This window comes from Thermobia domestica, chromosome 3, assembly GCF_964235325.1.
Source record: "Thermobia domestica chromosome 3, izTheDome1.hap1.1, whole genome shotgun sequence".
Lineage (NCBI taxonomy): Eukaryota > Metazoa > Arthropoda > Insecta > Zygentoma > Lepismatidae > Thermobia > Thermobia domestica.
The window spans coordinates 106,528,069-106,541,842 of record NC_137456.1 but is presented as its reverse complement, the minus strand read 5'-3'; the positions used below and the strand labels follow the sequence as shown (position 1 = coordinate 106,541,842).

General features: G+C 36.5%; 1 protein-coding gene across 3 annotated transcripts in view; it reads left to right on the top strand.

Moving 5' to 3' along the window:
- Window positions 1-13,774, top strand: part of LOC145680644 (polyglutamylase complex subunit TTLL1-like) — a 90,066-nt gene that overhangs the window by 28,208 nt on the left and 48,084 nt on the right. For 2 of the 3 annotated variants that reach the window (XM_081751346.1, XM_081751347.1), the window contains exons 4-5: window positions 691-1,068; window positions 4,520-4,721. In XM_081751346.1, coding sequence (XP_081607472.1) covers window positions 691-1,068; window positions 4,520-4,721 — 580 coding nt within the window. The remainder of the gene's footprint in view (window positions 1-690; window positions 1,069-4,519; window positions 4,722-13,774) is intronic. The other variant, XM_081751348.1, reaches the window with a different exon arrangement.

Below are 13,774 nucleotides of genomic sequence, written 5' to 3'. Positions count from 1 at the left end.
CAATTTTCATCACGTTCTTTAAAATGTGTGGCGATAAATTCTCTACTCTCTTGTTTAATATCCTCATATAGAGCCGCCAAGGTCTGATTCTTGTTGCTTTAGACCCTGAACTTCGAAAAACCTCAACGAGAGAAGCGTATTTTTTCATTGGTAGTATAAAAACATCTTACTATTATTATTTTGTATATTTAACTTAGTAAGTTGTGCAGTTTAATCAAAATAAACTGTGGCGGGCCAGATTGTTGGTGCTCAAGGGCCGTATTTTGAACACCTTAGCCAATAGTATCGTTAGCATCGCAAACTTTCTTTTTCCTTACATGGGGAAACTTCTATTCAACACTGAGGCCGGAAGTATATTGACCAGAGGAAGACCAGTCAAGTCGAGGCAGATGAGAATGAGGAGAGAAAGCTTGAGTGTGTGTGCCAGTCACAACTTTTGAGAAGCCTTTCTTTCTCTAGCATGTGCTAGAGTGGATATGCAGTACGAAGCATAGTTGCATACTGAACCTCAGTCCGGCTCTTCTCCCTCTGGTCAATATACGATTGGCCTGACAGAAGGTAGCAGCTGTGAGACAACGGCTTGCTATGTCTTATTCGCTACATATCTACATACGACAATGAGGATATAGCATATAAGGAACTTTTGAAACGGACCTTTTACTTTCAATTGTATATTTTCCCCCCCCCCAGGATGATAAATCACTTCACAAATTATTATGAACTGAGCCGAAAGGATCTTCTGGTATGCAATATCAATCGATATCGAAGACAATTAGAGAAAGATGGTGATCCAATAGCAATGAAGGATGAGAAAGGTCGTTATATGTTTCTGGATTTCCTTCCAATCACTTATATTTTACCCAAAGATCTGAATTTGTTCATGCTGGAGTACAAACGAAATCCTCACTGGACATGGATTATGAAGCCGTGTGGGAAGTCCAGAGGCGACGGGATTTTCCTGTTGAAGAAGTTGTCAAAATTGAAACAATGGACCAAAGAGATTCAAGAGGCAGCAGCTGCAAACGCCTCCACCACAACAATTGGCAATCAGGATTACGTAATATCTAAGTAAGTAAAAGTAATTTAAATTACCTGTTTGTACTTAGGTATGACCCTTGTTAATTGCACAGTATGCGCTTAAAAGCCAAAATTTAATCTACGCATCGTGAGTACATTTTTATATTGAATGTTTACAGTCTAGTGGTAGTTGAAGCTGAATATGCTCATTTATACAGTTTCTCAAATAGTGGTGGGAAAAAGTTGCAAAATTCTATTTAATACAAATCAATCGCTTAATTAAACATTTTGTTAGTTAACCCTTTGTCTATCAAGCTAAGTTACTTACGTGGTTTATCGGGTGAAGCACATAAACTATGTTTTTTTGGAAAAATAAAAATAAATATTTATATACTAGACTTTTTCTCAGATAGAAATAGCCTCGAAGCAGGACTGGTAAGTTGGCACAACTTTAGAAAAGTAAAACGGACGAGAGATTTGGATGGAATATATAAAGTTTTTATAAGGCAGGTGCATTAAAATCGTAACAAATGAGCTAGAGAAATACAGGATGGACCTGATATAAGTTTAGTAAGTTAGATGGGAAGGAAAGGGAGCGGTGCAGACCGAAAATTTTACGTTTTTTTATGGGGAAGGAAATAAAAATCACTAACTAGGAAAAATCACTAACTAATCACTCAATTTTGCTTCAAAAACAAATAATATAAGCAATTAAACGTGTTGAATCTGTTAATTGTAGAATCTCTTTTATTACGCTTCAGAGTCGGTGATGCGATATTATTGTTCTAAATAAATAGAAATGGAATCTTTCATTTACATACGAGGGATTCAATTACAACAGTTGACAAGGGAATGTTGCCTAATTACCAGACCAGTTCCATATATTTCTCATATACACCAGACATGAAACATTAAAGTAAAATATAATGGCTAATATAAGGAGCTCATTATATTACACTTATGACACAGATTTATCTAAATCAAAACATTACGAAGTAACTGTATATTACAGAAAAATAAAAATAATTCAATCAGTTTACTTAATAAAGGGGGTTTCGTATGTTAGACCACGTGTTGCCTAGAATGGACCAATTTCAAAATTAAATAAGCATAGCATGTTTGGACTCCATATCCTTAAAAAAATATATTTAGAAATGACCTTAACCAAAAGAAGAATTTTGTTCTTGCTGCATTTTTTTGTTATTTTTGAAATGTTCAATAGGGATGTGCACGAGACGAGACGAGACAGAATTTTCCTGACAAAATTCGAGTCGAGACATCACTTTTACACCACATTTTCGAGACGAGACATCCTCAAATCTTGTCTCGTGTTCATCCCTAATGCTAAAGCCACGTCATGAACACGTCATAGTTAATATATACTTGTGTCCAAAATATTCACAATGCTTCTTGGAGAGACACCAATCTTAAAAATCACTTCTATTTTCTGTTATTAAATATTATCATAGGTAATATATAGGCGCCTGCAGCACTCACTGCAAATAATATCGCGGTACTCACTATACGCTCCACATTTGCAATAGTGACTATCTTACGTTTTAGCGACGTTGAATATTGTATCAGCTTCGGTTATTAGGAAAGATAAGAAAAATCTCTACATTTTCTCTGTTAAATCCGTTTGCTGTTCTCAATAAGGTAGATTCAGTTAATCCAATTGAAACATCAATATTTTTTCTGATGAATGCATAGAAGCACTTATTTCCAGCCATCCGCTTCACTCTGCTGGATGTGTGTGAAATGAAATATATTTCTACTATGTCAAATGCCAAATGCAAAAATTCTTCTAATGTTAGTTCGAAAAATCACTTTTGTGAGAATATAGTGTTTAGCAGAATGTTTTCCCTTGTCTGGATTGAATACAGCCTATCTTTCTAGTTCTTATTACCAATTCTAATTTTTCTGAAGAGCATGTCGCCTGATCATTTTTGAAGAACCCCATAGACTCTACTACATTTATTCAAACCGTAGCTGAATTAACCATTTACAATTAATTTTCAATTCATTTTCCCTGTTTGAGTCATTGTGGAGCTGAAAATAATAGCAAAATATATTTTCAGTGTTTTTTTCGGTCAATCAGGATACTATAGTTTATTTCATGATATATAACGTTCAAAACCATTATTAAACGGTTACCTGGACTGCACCGGTCCAACGCAAGAATCACACAATAGTCCCAACTATACTGCAATTGATACTATTTGTCCTTTCTGACAGCTCGCTGGACGCACGTGGTGCTCAATGGTGTGTTGCCAGCTTTTGCGTCAGATATGGAAACACGAAATTATACACTGCAAATAAATATCAGTTTTATAAAATTAAATGACACCAAAGAGAAAAAAAGAATGCTCTCAATAATCAGCAGGTCCACTACTCAAGTTGACATTCGATTAAAACAATGTGTATTTGTTTATATTCAAATTGGCAACGTGAGGAAAGAGTGGAACGTTTACCATTCGAGCATGAGAGAAATAAGCCACTATAATATGCTGAACGTGCTGTTGCCATAGAAACAATTCTTCTTGCCTGATTGTTATGACCATGCGTAGGAAGGAAAAAACAGATGAAAACAACTGTCAGAAAGGACAAGTTGCGTCAAACGGACTGTAGGCAGCAACTGGTTGGTTGGGGCTGAAAGGCGTCAAGCACATAGACTATATTGTAGCTAAAGCAATACTTTATGTTAAAATAATTTTAAATTTTGACACTTGACTATTAGTGATACTAATACACTAGCAGCAACACACTAGCACATCATCAATCTACAAATTTGCTGTTCTCAGCTATTCTATATGCACTGACGAGACTATTCTCGAAGCATTCCGGGGGGTAAGAAGTCCCGCAGGACTCGTATTATTATATGCATCAAGTTGGCTGGGACACTTTCAAAATTTCACAATCTGACTACGTGATTCGTTCCTGCTACATTCCTGTTGAAAACCACTCGAATTTGAGCTTTATTGCCAGGTAAATAACCCCGGTATTAACGTTTCAAATATCCCGGTTAACTTGGTCGTCAATTTGGTCAGTTCATAATTCTAATAGTAAGATTTTAAAACTGAATAACATGACTACATTCGCTATATTTTTGCTGTAAACTGCTCGAATTTGAACGTTATCGCCATGTAAATAGCGTCTTTATTAACATTTCAAGTGTCCCGACCACCTTGACGGGACATAATATTATAAAATTTGAACAATATGACTATGTCCATCGTTCCTGCTGAAAACTGCTCGAATTTGAGCATTATTTTCTTTAAATAACTATAACCTTCAAAATATTAAGCCAGTCCAAATTTGGCAGCTCTCCCCTACCTATATGAGAAATAAGACGAAAGTAAATCTAAACGAAGGCGTAGAACCTATACTTCTTGTATTTATGTATATTCTATTTTAATGTTTACTAATATACATAATTCGGTACGACATTATTGAACAAAATTTAGAACAATGAATAATTTTATTAATGTTCTTTGTTTTTCAGGTATATTTCGAATCCTTTGCTGATTGGTGGCAAAAAATTTGATTTGCGTTTATACGTGTTAGTAACCTCTTTTCGTCCATTGAAGGCCTATTTGTTTAAATTGGGCTTTTGTCGCTTTTGCACGTTGAAGTATGACACCAGTATTCAAGAACTAGACAATATGTTTGTACATCTTACAAATGTATCTATTCAAAGAAATGGGGTAAGTTATTCTTTATGTATAACACATGTTTCGGGTTACCTGATTCTGAGATGACAAAATGGTGACGTAGAATGATTAATTTTATCGTGATTTTTTAATAATTCATTTTCTATTTAAAATATTGTGCTCCTTATCTGGCTGTTATGCTGAAAACTTATAATAAGAGCAATAACAAGAAATAGAATCTCAGTATATCTAGATTTTATTATTTAGATACTTAAATATGACGTTATGTTTACTAAACACTAGCGTATTAAAACTCCGCAGAAAGAACGGAAGGAACGAAAATATGACGCAATATGCTACGAGAGCAATTACCATGCTAAGATAGCAATTCCTATCATAAGCGGGGATGATCCGATTTACTGGGGTGGAATTCATACACACTACTCATTGCATATACAGTATTTTACTGATTGTATAGTGACATATTTTTTCGTTCGTTACGCTATACGCCATGAAGTATGTTAGTCATCTGTTACTTCTCGATACTTTAATGAAGAGAGAAGCTGCTGGAGTTCAAAAATGGATTTGGTTGTGTTTTATGCCGCTGGAACTCTCTTGAATCTAAAGTACTTGTGAAGTAGTGCGGAAATAGGTGTTCTTTACCAGAATCGGATTAAGGGAGGGGCTTAGGGGGCTATAGCCCCGGGCCTCCACTATGATCAAAATCTCAACTGGCTATCTAAAAAGAATCATGAAGATACAAATCATCATAAAATAAAATATTGCCCAAAATACGAAACATATTTCCTTAACTTTCCTCCTGTTTCACAGAAATGTACTAGTTGAAGTCAGTAGGGGCCACATATTTTTTCTAGCCCCTGGCCTCAATATGGGATAATCCAGTCCTGTTCTTTACACAGGTAAACTATAATGTTATCAGAGGTGGACTGGGCCGCCCGGATACCCGGAAATTTCCGGGTGGGCCCTGCCCTCTACAAAATCACTTAACGGGATGATCTACCTTTTCTCGGCACAAAAATTTTTATATTGGACCTTATGGGGAGAACATGGCTACCGAATTTCCTTAGTTTCTAAGGAACTAGGTATCTCTAATGGAAAAGAAAAATTTTGCAGCATTCTACAGAAGTTTATTAACGGGTTGAAATACTTAAATTGTATATTTGTCTTCTAGTTTAGCAGGAATAAATTATTAACAAATAAATAAATTAGTTTCTTTTTATACAAATTATAATATGTCTAACTTTGGAACCAATTATGGTAGAAAGATCAACTTTTTTTGTTTTATTCCTTGAGAAGAAACGACTCTAATAGTTTTAATCAACCATATCTGATACGCCAATTAAAAAATAGTATTTTAATATAAGTATTAAAGTCCACCTGTCAAAAAGTTTGACGAGGGTAAGGCATCCGCGCCCACCCTTTTCTTCTGTTTTCGTCCCGAGAGATATGAAAGGACCGTTTTCACAGCAGGTGTCAATGCGAATGTAAACATCCTGTCCTCACGTTCAATAGTCCAAGTTCGGCCACTTTCTCTTTTTTTCCCTCTCTCTCTTCCGAGGGAGGTGTTTCTACCCTGTAAGAAAATTATAGATATGTAGAGAAAATGGTGATCAATTATTTCTGATAGCCAGATGATAGACAAGCATTCTAAAATGCCTTCGAATTCCAAAAATGTATCGACCATACCTTTACCATCTGGTTATTTTCAGGAGGCAAAAGTTATATTATTATTATTATTATTATTATTATTATTATTATTATTATTATTATTATTATTATTATTATTATTATTATTATTATTATTATTATTATTATTATTACACAACGAGCCTAAGCTTTACATGCTTTGAAAGTTTGTTCTTTTTTGAGTATCTTGCTTCTTGTTTCAACTCCCTAGAACAGTGATGATTTCAGGGGTGATTCTGGGGGGAATTCTCCCAAGAGCTACGAAATTCACCCTCGGGTGCTTGAGATCTTCGCAGAAATTTCTGTGGAGCACGCAATTTTTAGTAGCTTTCCCCCCTGTGCGTGGTGCCTCCGGAGGAAATGATCTGAAATTAACACTGCTATAGGATAATTGGATATTGGCTTACAGTGCTTAGTCTTAGCGAAGAAAGAACGAGAAACCAGAAATATCACAAAAAACAGGGCTTTTGGTCCGCTGTTCCCCCGTGAAAATGCACGGTTTACACACAATACAGGTTGGATCTAACAGGGCTATTTAGAGAACGTCTTATGGATCATTTGGTGTGCAGTGTTGTCTGCGGACAAGGAGGCAAAACCGTGTTTTTCATTAAAAAATGGAGTATTTTAAATTTCCCTCGCCCCCTCAGGAGATGCTTCTTCAATGAGACCGTATCCTGCCTCTTTCTCCCATTCTCTAGGCTCTAGGCCAATTAGGACTGACAGGCATTTGAATAAGTCCATTACTTGGTTGCCTAGTAATTAGCCATCATATTGACTGCCATATTGGATTTAGACAAATGTTCTCTCATGTTACCATGTAAAATATGTCTTGTCGTGATGAAAGCTACCAGAAAAAGTAGGTTTCGTTTAGTTCTGAGGAAGTACGCTACATCCTAGAGTAATGCGTGCATATACGCATTTGTAACTTTGTACAGTTAGACAACAGTGTTGCCAGGTTGTAAGGTTTCTAAGTGGCAATAAACAATGCCATATTTAAATTCATCGGCCTCAGAAACCTATAGTTTGACATCAAAATTATCTTTCTAAGTGCCTTGGTTCACGATCTCTCTCTTTATATATATATATATATATATATATATATATATATATATATATATATATATATAGAGAGAGAGAGAGAGAGAGAGAGAGATTTACGTAGGGCGGCGGCCATATTAGAAAATGACGGCTACCAGGAAAACACCTCAAATTTGAAATATATTCCCAAGACATTATTTTTTTAAAAAAAAAAAACTTAGAGGACATTTTTTTTTACGGACACCTATATATGGGGGCCAGGACTTTACATTGTCGGAATCCTGTGGGGGCACCCCTCTGCTCCCCTTCCCTTCGCCACTACTGTATGCTATAATATTTGTCCGGAAGGGAAAAAATTCCCAAAATAACAGCGTTTTCTGATATATACTGTTCTTCCCGCGCACTCTGGAATGCATCTTGATGAACTTCGAGAGGTAACGGGGAAAAGAGGATACTTCACACCACATCGTCCAGTCTCTTAGTATGGAACCATTGAGGGAGACAAACTCTATAAAGCTAACAGTATTTGGCAGCTGACAGGCAATCTTAGAAACTGGTCGAAAACCTGTTTCATTCAGACATCCACCCCCTTCTCCCTCCATTTCACCAACCCCCGCCCTTTCCGCGGCCAAGCTTAGAGTGGGGCGTGACTTACCCTCGTCAAACTTTGACAGGTGGACTTCAGTACTTATATTAAAATACTATTTTTTAATTGGCGTATCAGATATGGTTATGATTAAAACTATTAGAGTCGTTTCTTCTCAAGGAATAAAACAAAAAAGTTGATCTTTCTACCATAATTGGTTCCAAAGTTAGACATATTATAATTTGTATAAAAAGAAACTAATTTATTTATTTGTTAATAATTTATTTCTGCTAAACTAGAAGACAAATATACAATTTAAGTATTTCAACCCGTTAATAAATTTCTGTAGAATGCTGCAAAATTTTTCTTTTCCATTAGAGATACCTAGTTCCTTAGAAACTAAGGAAATTCGGTAGCCATGTTCTCCCCATAAGGTCCAATATAAAATTTTTTTTCCGAGAAAAGGTAGATCATTCTGTTAAGATATTGCTCGATTAGTTATAACTGATTCAAAACTATGTTCTCGTTCATAGTAACCATTGGCGTAACTAACGGGCCCGCGGTACTAGCGAGGGGACACTAGGAAAAGGCGGCCCCGGCTCAACCCATAGCCTTGTTCCTTGAAAAATCAATAAGACAATAAAAAAGTCTAAAAAATACATATAAGCTATTAACTCGATACTGTAATCTCGTTAATAATTTATGTATTCAATAATGTGATGTGCAATCGTCATATAAAGAGCATGGAGCTGATTCTCCTACGGTAAGAAAACCGTGTTACACATGGAGCTGTTGGACGCGACTGGTTGCGATAAATAATGGTCCCTTGAACACAGCAGTAATGTCAGAAAACGGGTCCGAAGCCCCAGAAATCGAGACCCGAAGTTTTGAGCTTGGGTTCTTTCTATTCAACAATCAAATATGTAGTTCTTGAACGTGGGAGGTGGCAATGCAAAAGTCGTGGCCCCCTGAGCACAGCTGTGATGTCACAAATAGAGTCTGTCCCCAGATATTGGACCCCGAAAGTATAAGTTCGGGTCTCTTCTATTCACCAATGAAGCGTGGAGTTATTGGACGTGGGTGGTTGCATTGGAAAGGGTCTATTTTCCCCGAGCACACAGGTGATGTCGTAAAGCTGGCCCGGCTCCCGAAGCCCAAGAAATCGGGCCCTAAACGATGTTCATGTCATATTCTCCATGCTTTTTGCTCACAAAAGTAAGTTTCCTTATTATCTTACTTAAATGTTATTCGACAGAACATTACAAGATAATACTGTGATGCTGTATGTCAGTAAGGGACAGCACAATATATTTGATACCCAGTTCTTTCCAACGCCACAACTTGCATTTCCAACTTCATGTGTAACACGGTTCCCTTACTGTAGGATAATTTTCATGGAATATTCTCCATGGTCTTATCCAAGCTTACACAGACATTACAAAGCTGTGGAAATTAACAGGGCATTAGATTGGGACATATTATTTTTTATCGTATACATAAAGTACACAAGAAATAGTGAACCCCAATGGAAACACACCATTCCTTTCTTGCAAATCTTTATTTTTTAACTTGTGATTTCTATTTTATTTGTTTTTACTTGTTTTCAAAACTCGGGTAGAAGGAGGTCTCCATTGCTGATGCAATCAATTTTTTTTTTTTTAAAGTTCGAGTCGATAAAGAGGAAGGGGGAAAGCAAGATGGGGTTTCTAATTCCATATACCTAACAATAGTCCACGAATATTGACAGGGGTCCATTTGCGAATATTGCTGGGGGTTGGGGCACGCGATCTTAGCTACTAATAGTAACATTAAAAATAACATAATTTAAATTGCATTTATGCGTGTGTTATGTGGAATAATTCGTCCTAGAGAAATGTATGGATGACACAGGTCACATGGGTCTGTAATACGAAGGGGTCCCCGAAGCAAACAGGTCACGGAAAGATACTACAGTTAATCACTGTCGTAACTTGGAACCCAATTAACGATAAGTTTTCTGGTGTTTTCTTAACACTTCATTTCACAGCGATTAGCAATAAAGCATAATTTCACCCTTTCTAATCCCTAGAAAATACTATTTCCATTTTCCAAACACTGTTTACTCTATACAAATTTGATAACTCTTTCAGTTACTCAAGTATCGTGTGAGCGAGCATTCAGTTATCTTAAATTAATTAAAATTCGTACGCGTTCGTCTTTGTCAAATCATATTCTAGAATAATTTATGCTTATGGCCATTGAAAGGGATGTTCTGCAAAAAATCTCTAATGATGAAATTGTCTATGAAATTCAGAAATCTTCTTCTGTCTTTAGAGAAATGCTGTTGTAAAAGTTGGTTTGATAAATGAACTTCATTACTCACGTATTTTATAAGAATTACCAAACGCATCAAAAATATGACTGACAAGACAAATGCGTTGTCATCTCTGTGTAGTCAATAATCTATTATATCAGTGTGTGTTTTGATGCTAGTCTATGACGTAATTTTACCACCTTTTGCGCTCATATGAGACATAGTCTCATTTCCGGTCACCATTACTCATTTTAAGTGACAAAGAACCCTCTTCGTTGTTAAAGGAGTAGTTCGACTTAGAAATGCATTTTTTACAATTTATTTCCATTTGTAGAGTTGAAAATTCTAAAAGGAATGGTGTTTGTTTGATTGCGATACGTTCAGTCGTTAGCGAGTAACAGAGGAAGAAAGATTTTATGATGACGTCATAGGTGGGCAAGGAGCGAGAGCAGGCTTACATACTACACGGTGCCAAGCATTTCGTTTGTGAGAGATGCGGTGGCACGTTCTAAGTGCGGTTTCCTTTTCCAGAACTGATTGCAAAGACTTACAAATATCATCTCCATGTAGAAAATGATATCTGGTGGGGGCTGTACAAACGTGTTTATAATATTATAAAACGTATCCTATAAAGCATGAGTTCAGCGTTTCAAAAAAAAAAAAAAAAAAATCGAACCCAATATGTAAATAGATGGCGGACGAGATTGCTGCAACACCTAAGTATTTTTTCTTTAATCATTCTTCCGATTCCCAAACATATGTATGTTAATTTTCACATTTTGTTACAATTTTTAACGCTAACCCTATAATTTTGTGCTTCAAGGTATGTACAAGAGCGTAACATATGAGACAAAAATGAAATAACATCTGTAAAGTTTGCCAGAATACGAAAAACACTTCACCGGTTAAATTTCTTTTATTCTCATAGCTGTCCGCGGAACAACTCTCATCACCCGTTTCATCATCATTGTCACATGATACAGGGAAATTAAACGATGGATCAATGTCTTGAGGAACAGTCATCGTCACTGATTCCTTCTACAAGCCGGTATATTTCACTTCCTAATTCACAATGTATAGCTTATTTCTAAAGCAGTATCTTCAGAATCATGAGTGACATCGTCTCTATTACCCTCTAATGCCTCGTCTTGACTACAACCATCAATTGCGTCTTGTACGATATTTGTACGTTGGTAACTGGACATAGATCGGGGCTTGTTCAATGGCTCGGATTTTAAACCTTTCAATAATATACTTGGAACAGTATTCTTTCTCAGTTTGCGTGTAAATAATTCTCCTGGCATTAGCCAGAAGTGGATCTAGACGGTAAAAACTCAGGGGGAGGGGGAGTCAGAACCCAGACTATATGTATATCATGTTTACTAAAAACTTTCAAAAATATCTAAATAATAGCTTAAATCAATTTTGTCACTCAAAAACTGGGGGGCCTAGGCCCCCGGTCCCAGCCTAGATCCGCCACTGGCATTAACTTTTCTTTCAATAAACTTGACTTCTCGGAGGCAGGCTCTTCAAGATGTTTGGAACACGAGTGATTTCATTTGGTACATTTTTTTCCCATTGATTTTCTTGGGCCATAATTTATATCGATCTGGTGATTTCTCACGACTTAGAAACGTAAGAAAAGATACTTTACGTCCTCAGCTTCAATTGCACAAGAATTACAACCGAAAACACAGCAGATGTTAGGCATTTCTACTTCACTTCACAGACACAGCACGCGCTGTACTAACACGTGTTTTCTACTTCACACTAGTGTTTCTTTCAGAAAAAAAATCCGGGGACGGGGGAGGGACACTTAGTATTCGGAGAGGCACATTATTTTTACACAGTACTATTATATTTATTATCTTATAGACGTATTATTTTGGTCTCCTCCGAGAGAATCTCTCAGAGCTCCGGGAGACAGTGCCACCATAAAAACATGTCTGGAAGAAACACTGTTTCGCACAACAAACGTAATTACTGCTCTCTCTCTACTCTTTTTTTATACTAATGCTATAGGAAAAACAACTTACAAAAACTTCCCTCAAGAATTCAACACAGAGCAACTAACAAATCCAAAACACAATCTATTAAATCCAATGCACTATTAAAGGTTTATCAGCTGCGTACAAGGAAGTGGTTGCTGACTCACATTGAGTTTCTCGCGTATCCCACCCATGACGTCACCATTTACGATTCATCAAAAACAAATGCCTGTAGAAGCTGAACGAGACGGCCTATCAAGATATAAAAAAAATACGGATCTCTTATTTTTTGTTTGTCTTTCTATTCCACCAAACTTGTTTTTAACTTGAACTGCTCCTTTAAAAGGTACCAGTTCGCCAACGCGATGGGTTATCCTTACATACCATTCTAGTTAGATAAGGCTTTGGATTACCAATCACTTCGTTTGCAAAATTTTCGTTTTGATCAAAATAAAATTTCGGTCGCACTTCGAGAAACTATTCCCTCCGGCCCAGAAAATGTTGAAGCACATCCTTTTTATGAACTCTTGCAAACCAAAAAGTAAACTTAGTCATCACAAAACTTCTTTTGACCACCTGTAGCATCCGAAAGCAAAATAATCTTGTAAATATCAAAAAACCTTGGAAGTTGCTTTTACAGACAGTCTTGCAAAAAAACAAATAACAGTTTAGATTTCTTAACCGCTCATATTCTGTAAATGTATAGGAGAATATCTAGTCGTCATTAAATACGTGTATATTAAAGCAATAAAACCAGAATACTACCTTGATCAAGAAGTTCCCAAAATCACCACCATGTGGCGCTTTCAGTCACCTGATTTGACCTTTTTTTGTGGGTTGCCACACCTGTCAGTGATATTCCCTTCCAATCTGAACATACTATTTTGCCATTTGTTAAAGTGACACAGTGTTGAGTACATCTGTTTGGTTGCATGTTTCGATTTTTGCAATGGAGTTAATTTTGCGCCAACCATGTGTATTAAATTTTGCGTTAAAAACGTATTTAATGGTGCAACGACATTGGGAATGTTGGAAAAGTGTTTCGGCAAAGATCTCTACAAAAAATCAGCTGTTTACCAGTTGCACAGTACACTTTACGCTTGGTCGTGAGTCAGTCGAAAATGATGAACGCAATGGCAGGTCGTCGACATCGAAAACTGACGAGAACATCGATAAAGTAAAGAAATGTTGGCCAAAAACCGTAAATTAAGAATCAGAAAACTGGCAGATGACTTGAACATTGATTATGGATCCGTTCAAGACATTATAATGAATGATTTGGGTCTGCGCCGTGTTGCAGCAAAGTTAGCGCCGACGCAATATTGACATGATTTGTAAGGCCGAATCCGACGCAATATTCATCAAACACATCATTACTGGAGACAAGACGTGGGTTTATGAGTATGACATGCAATCCAAACATCAGGCGAGCGAGTGGCGAGCACCCAATGAGCCAAGACCAATAAATAAATAAATAAATAAATAAATAAATAAA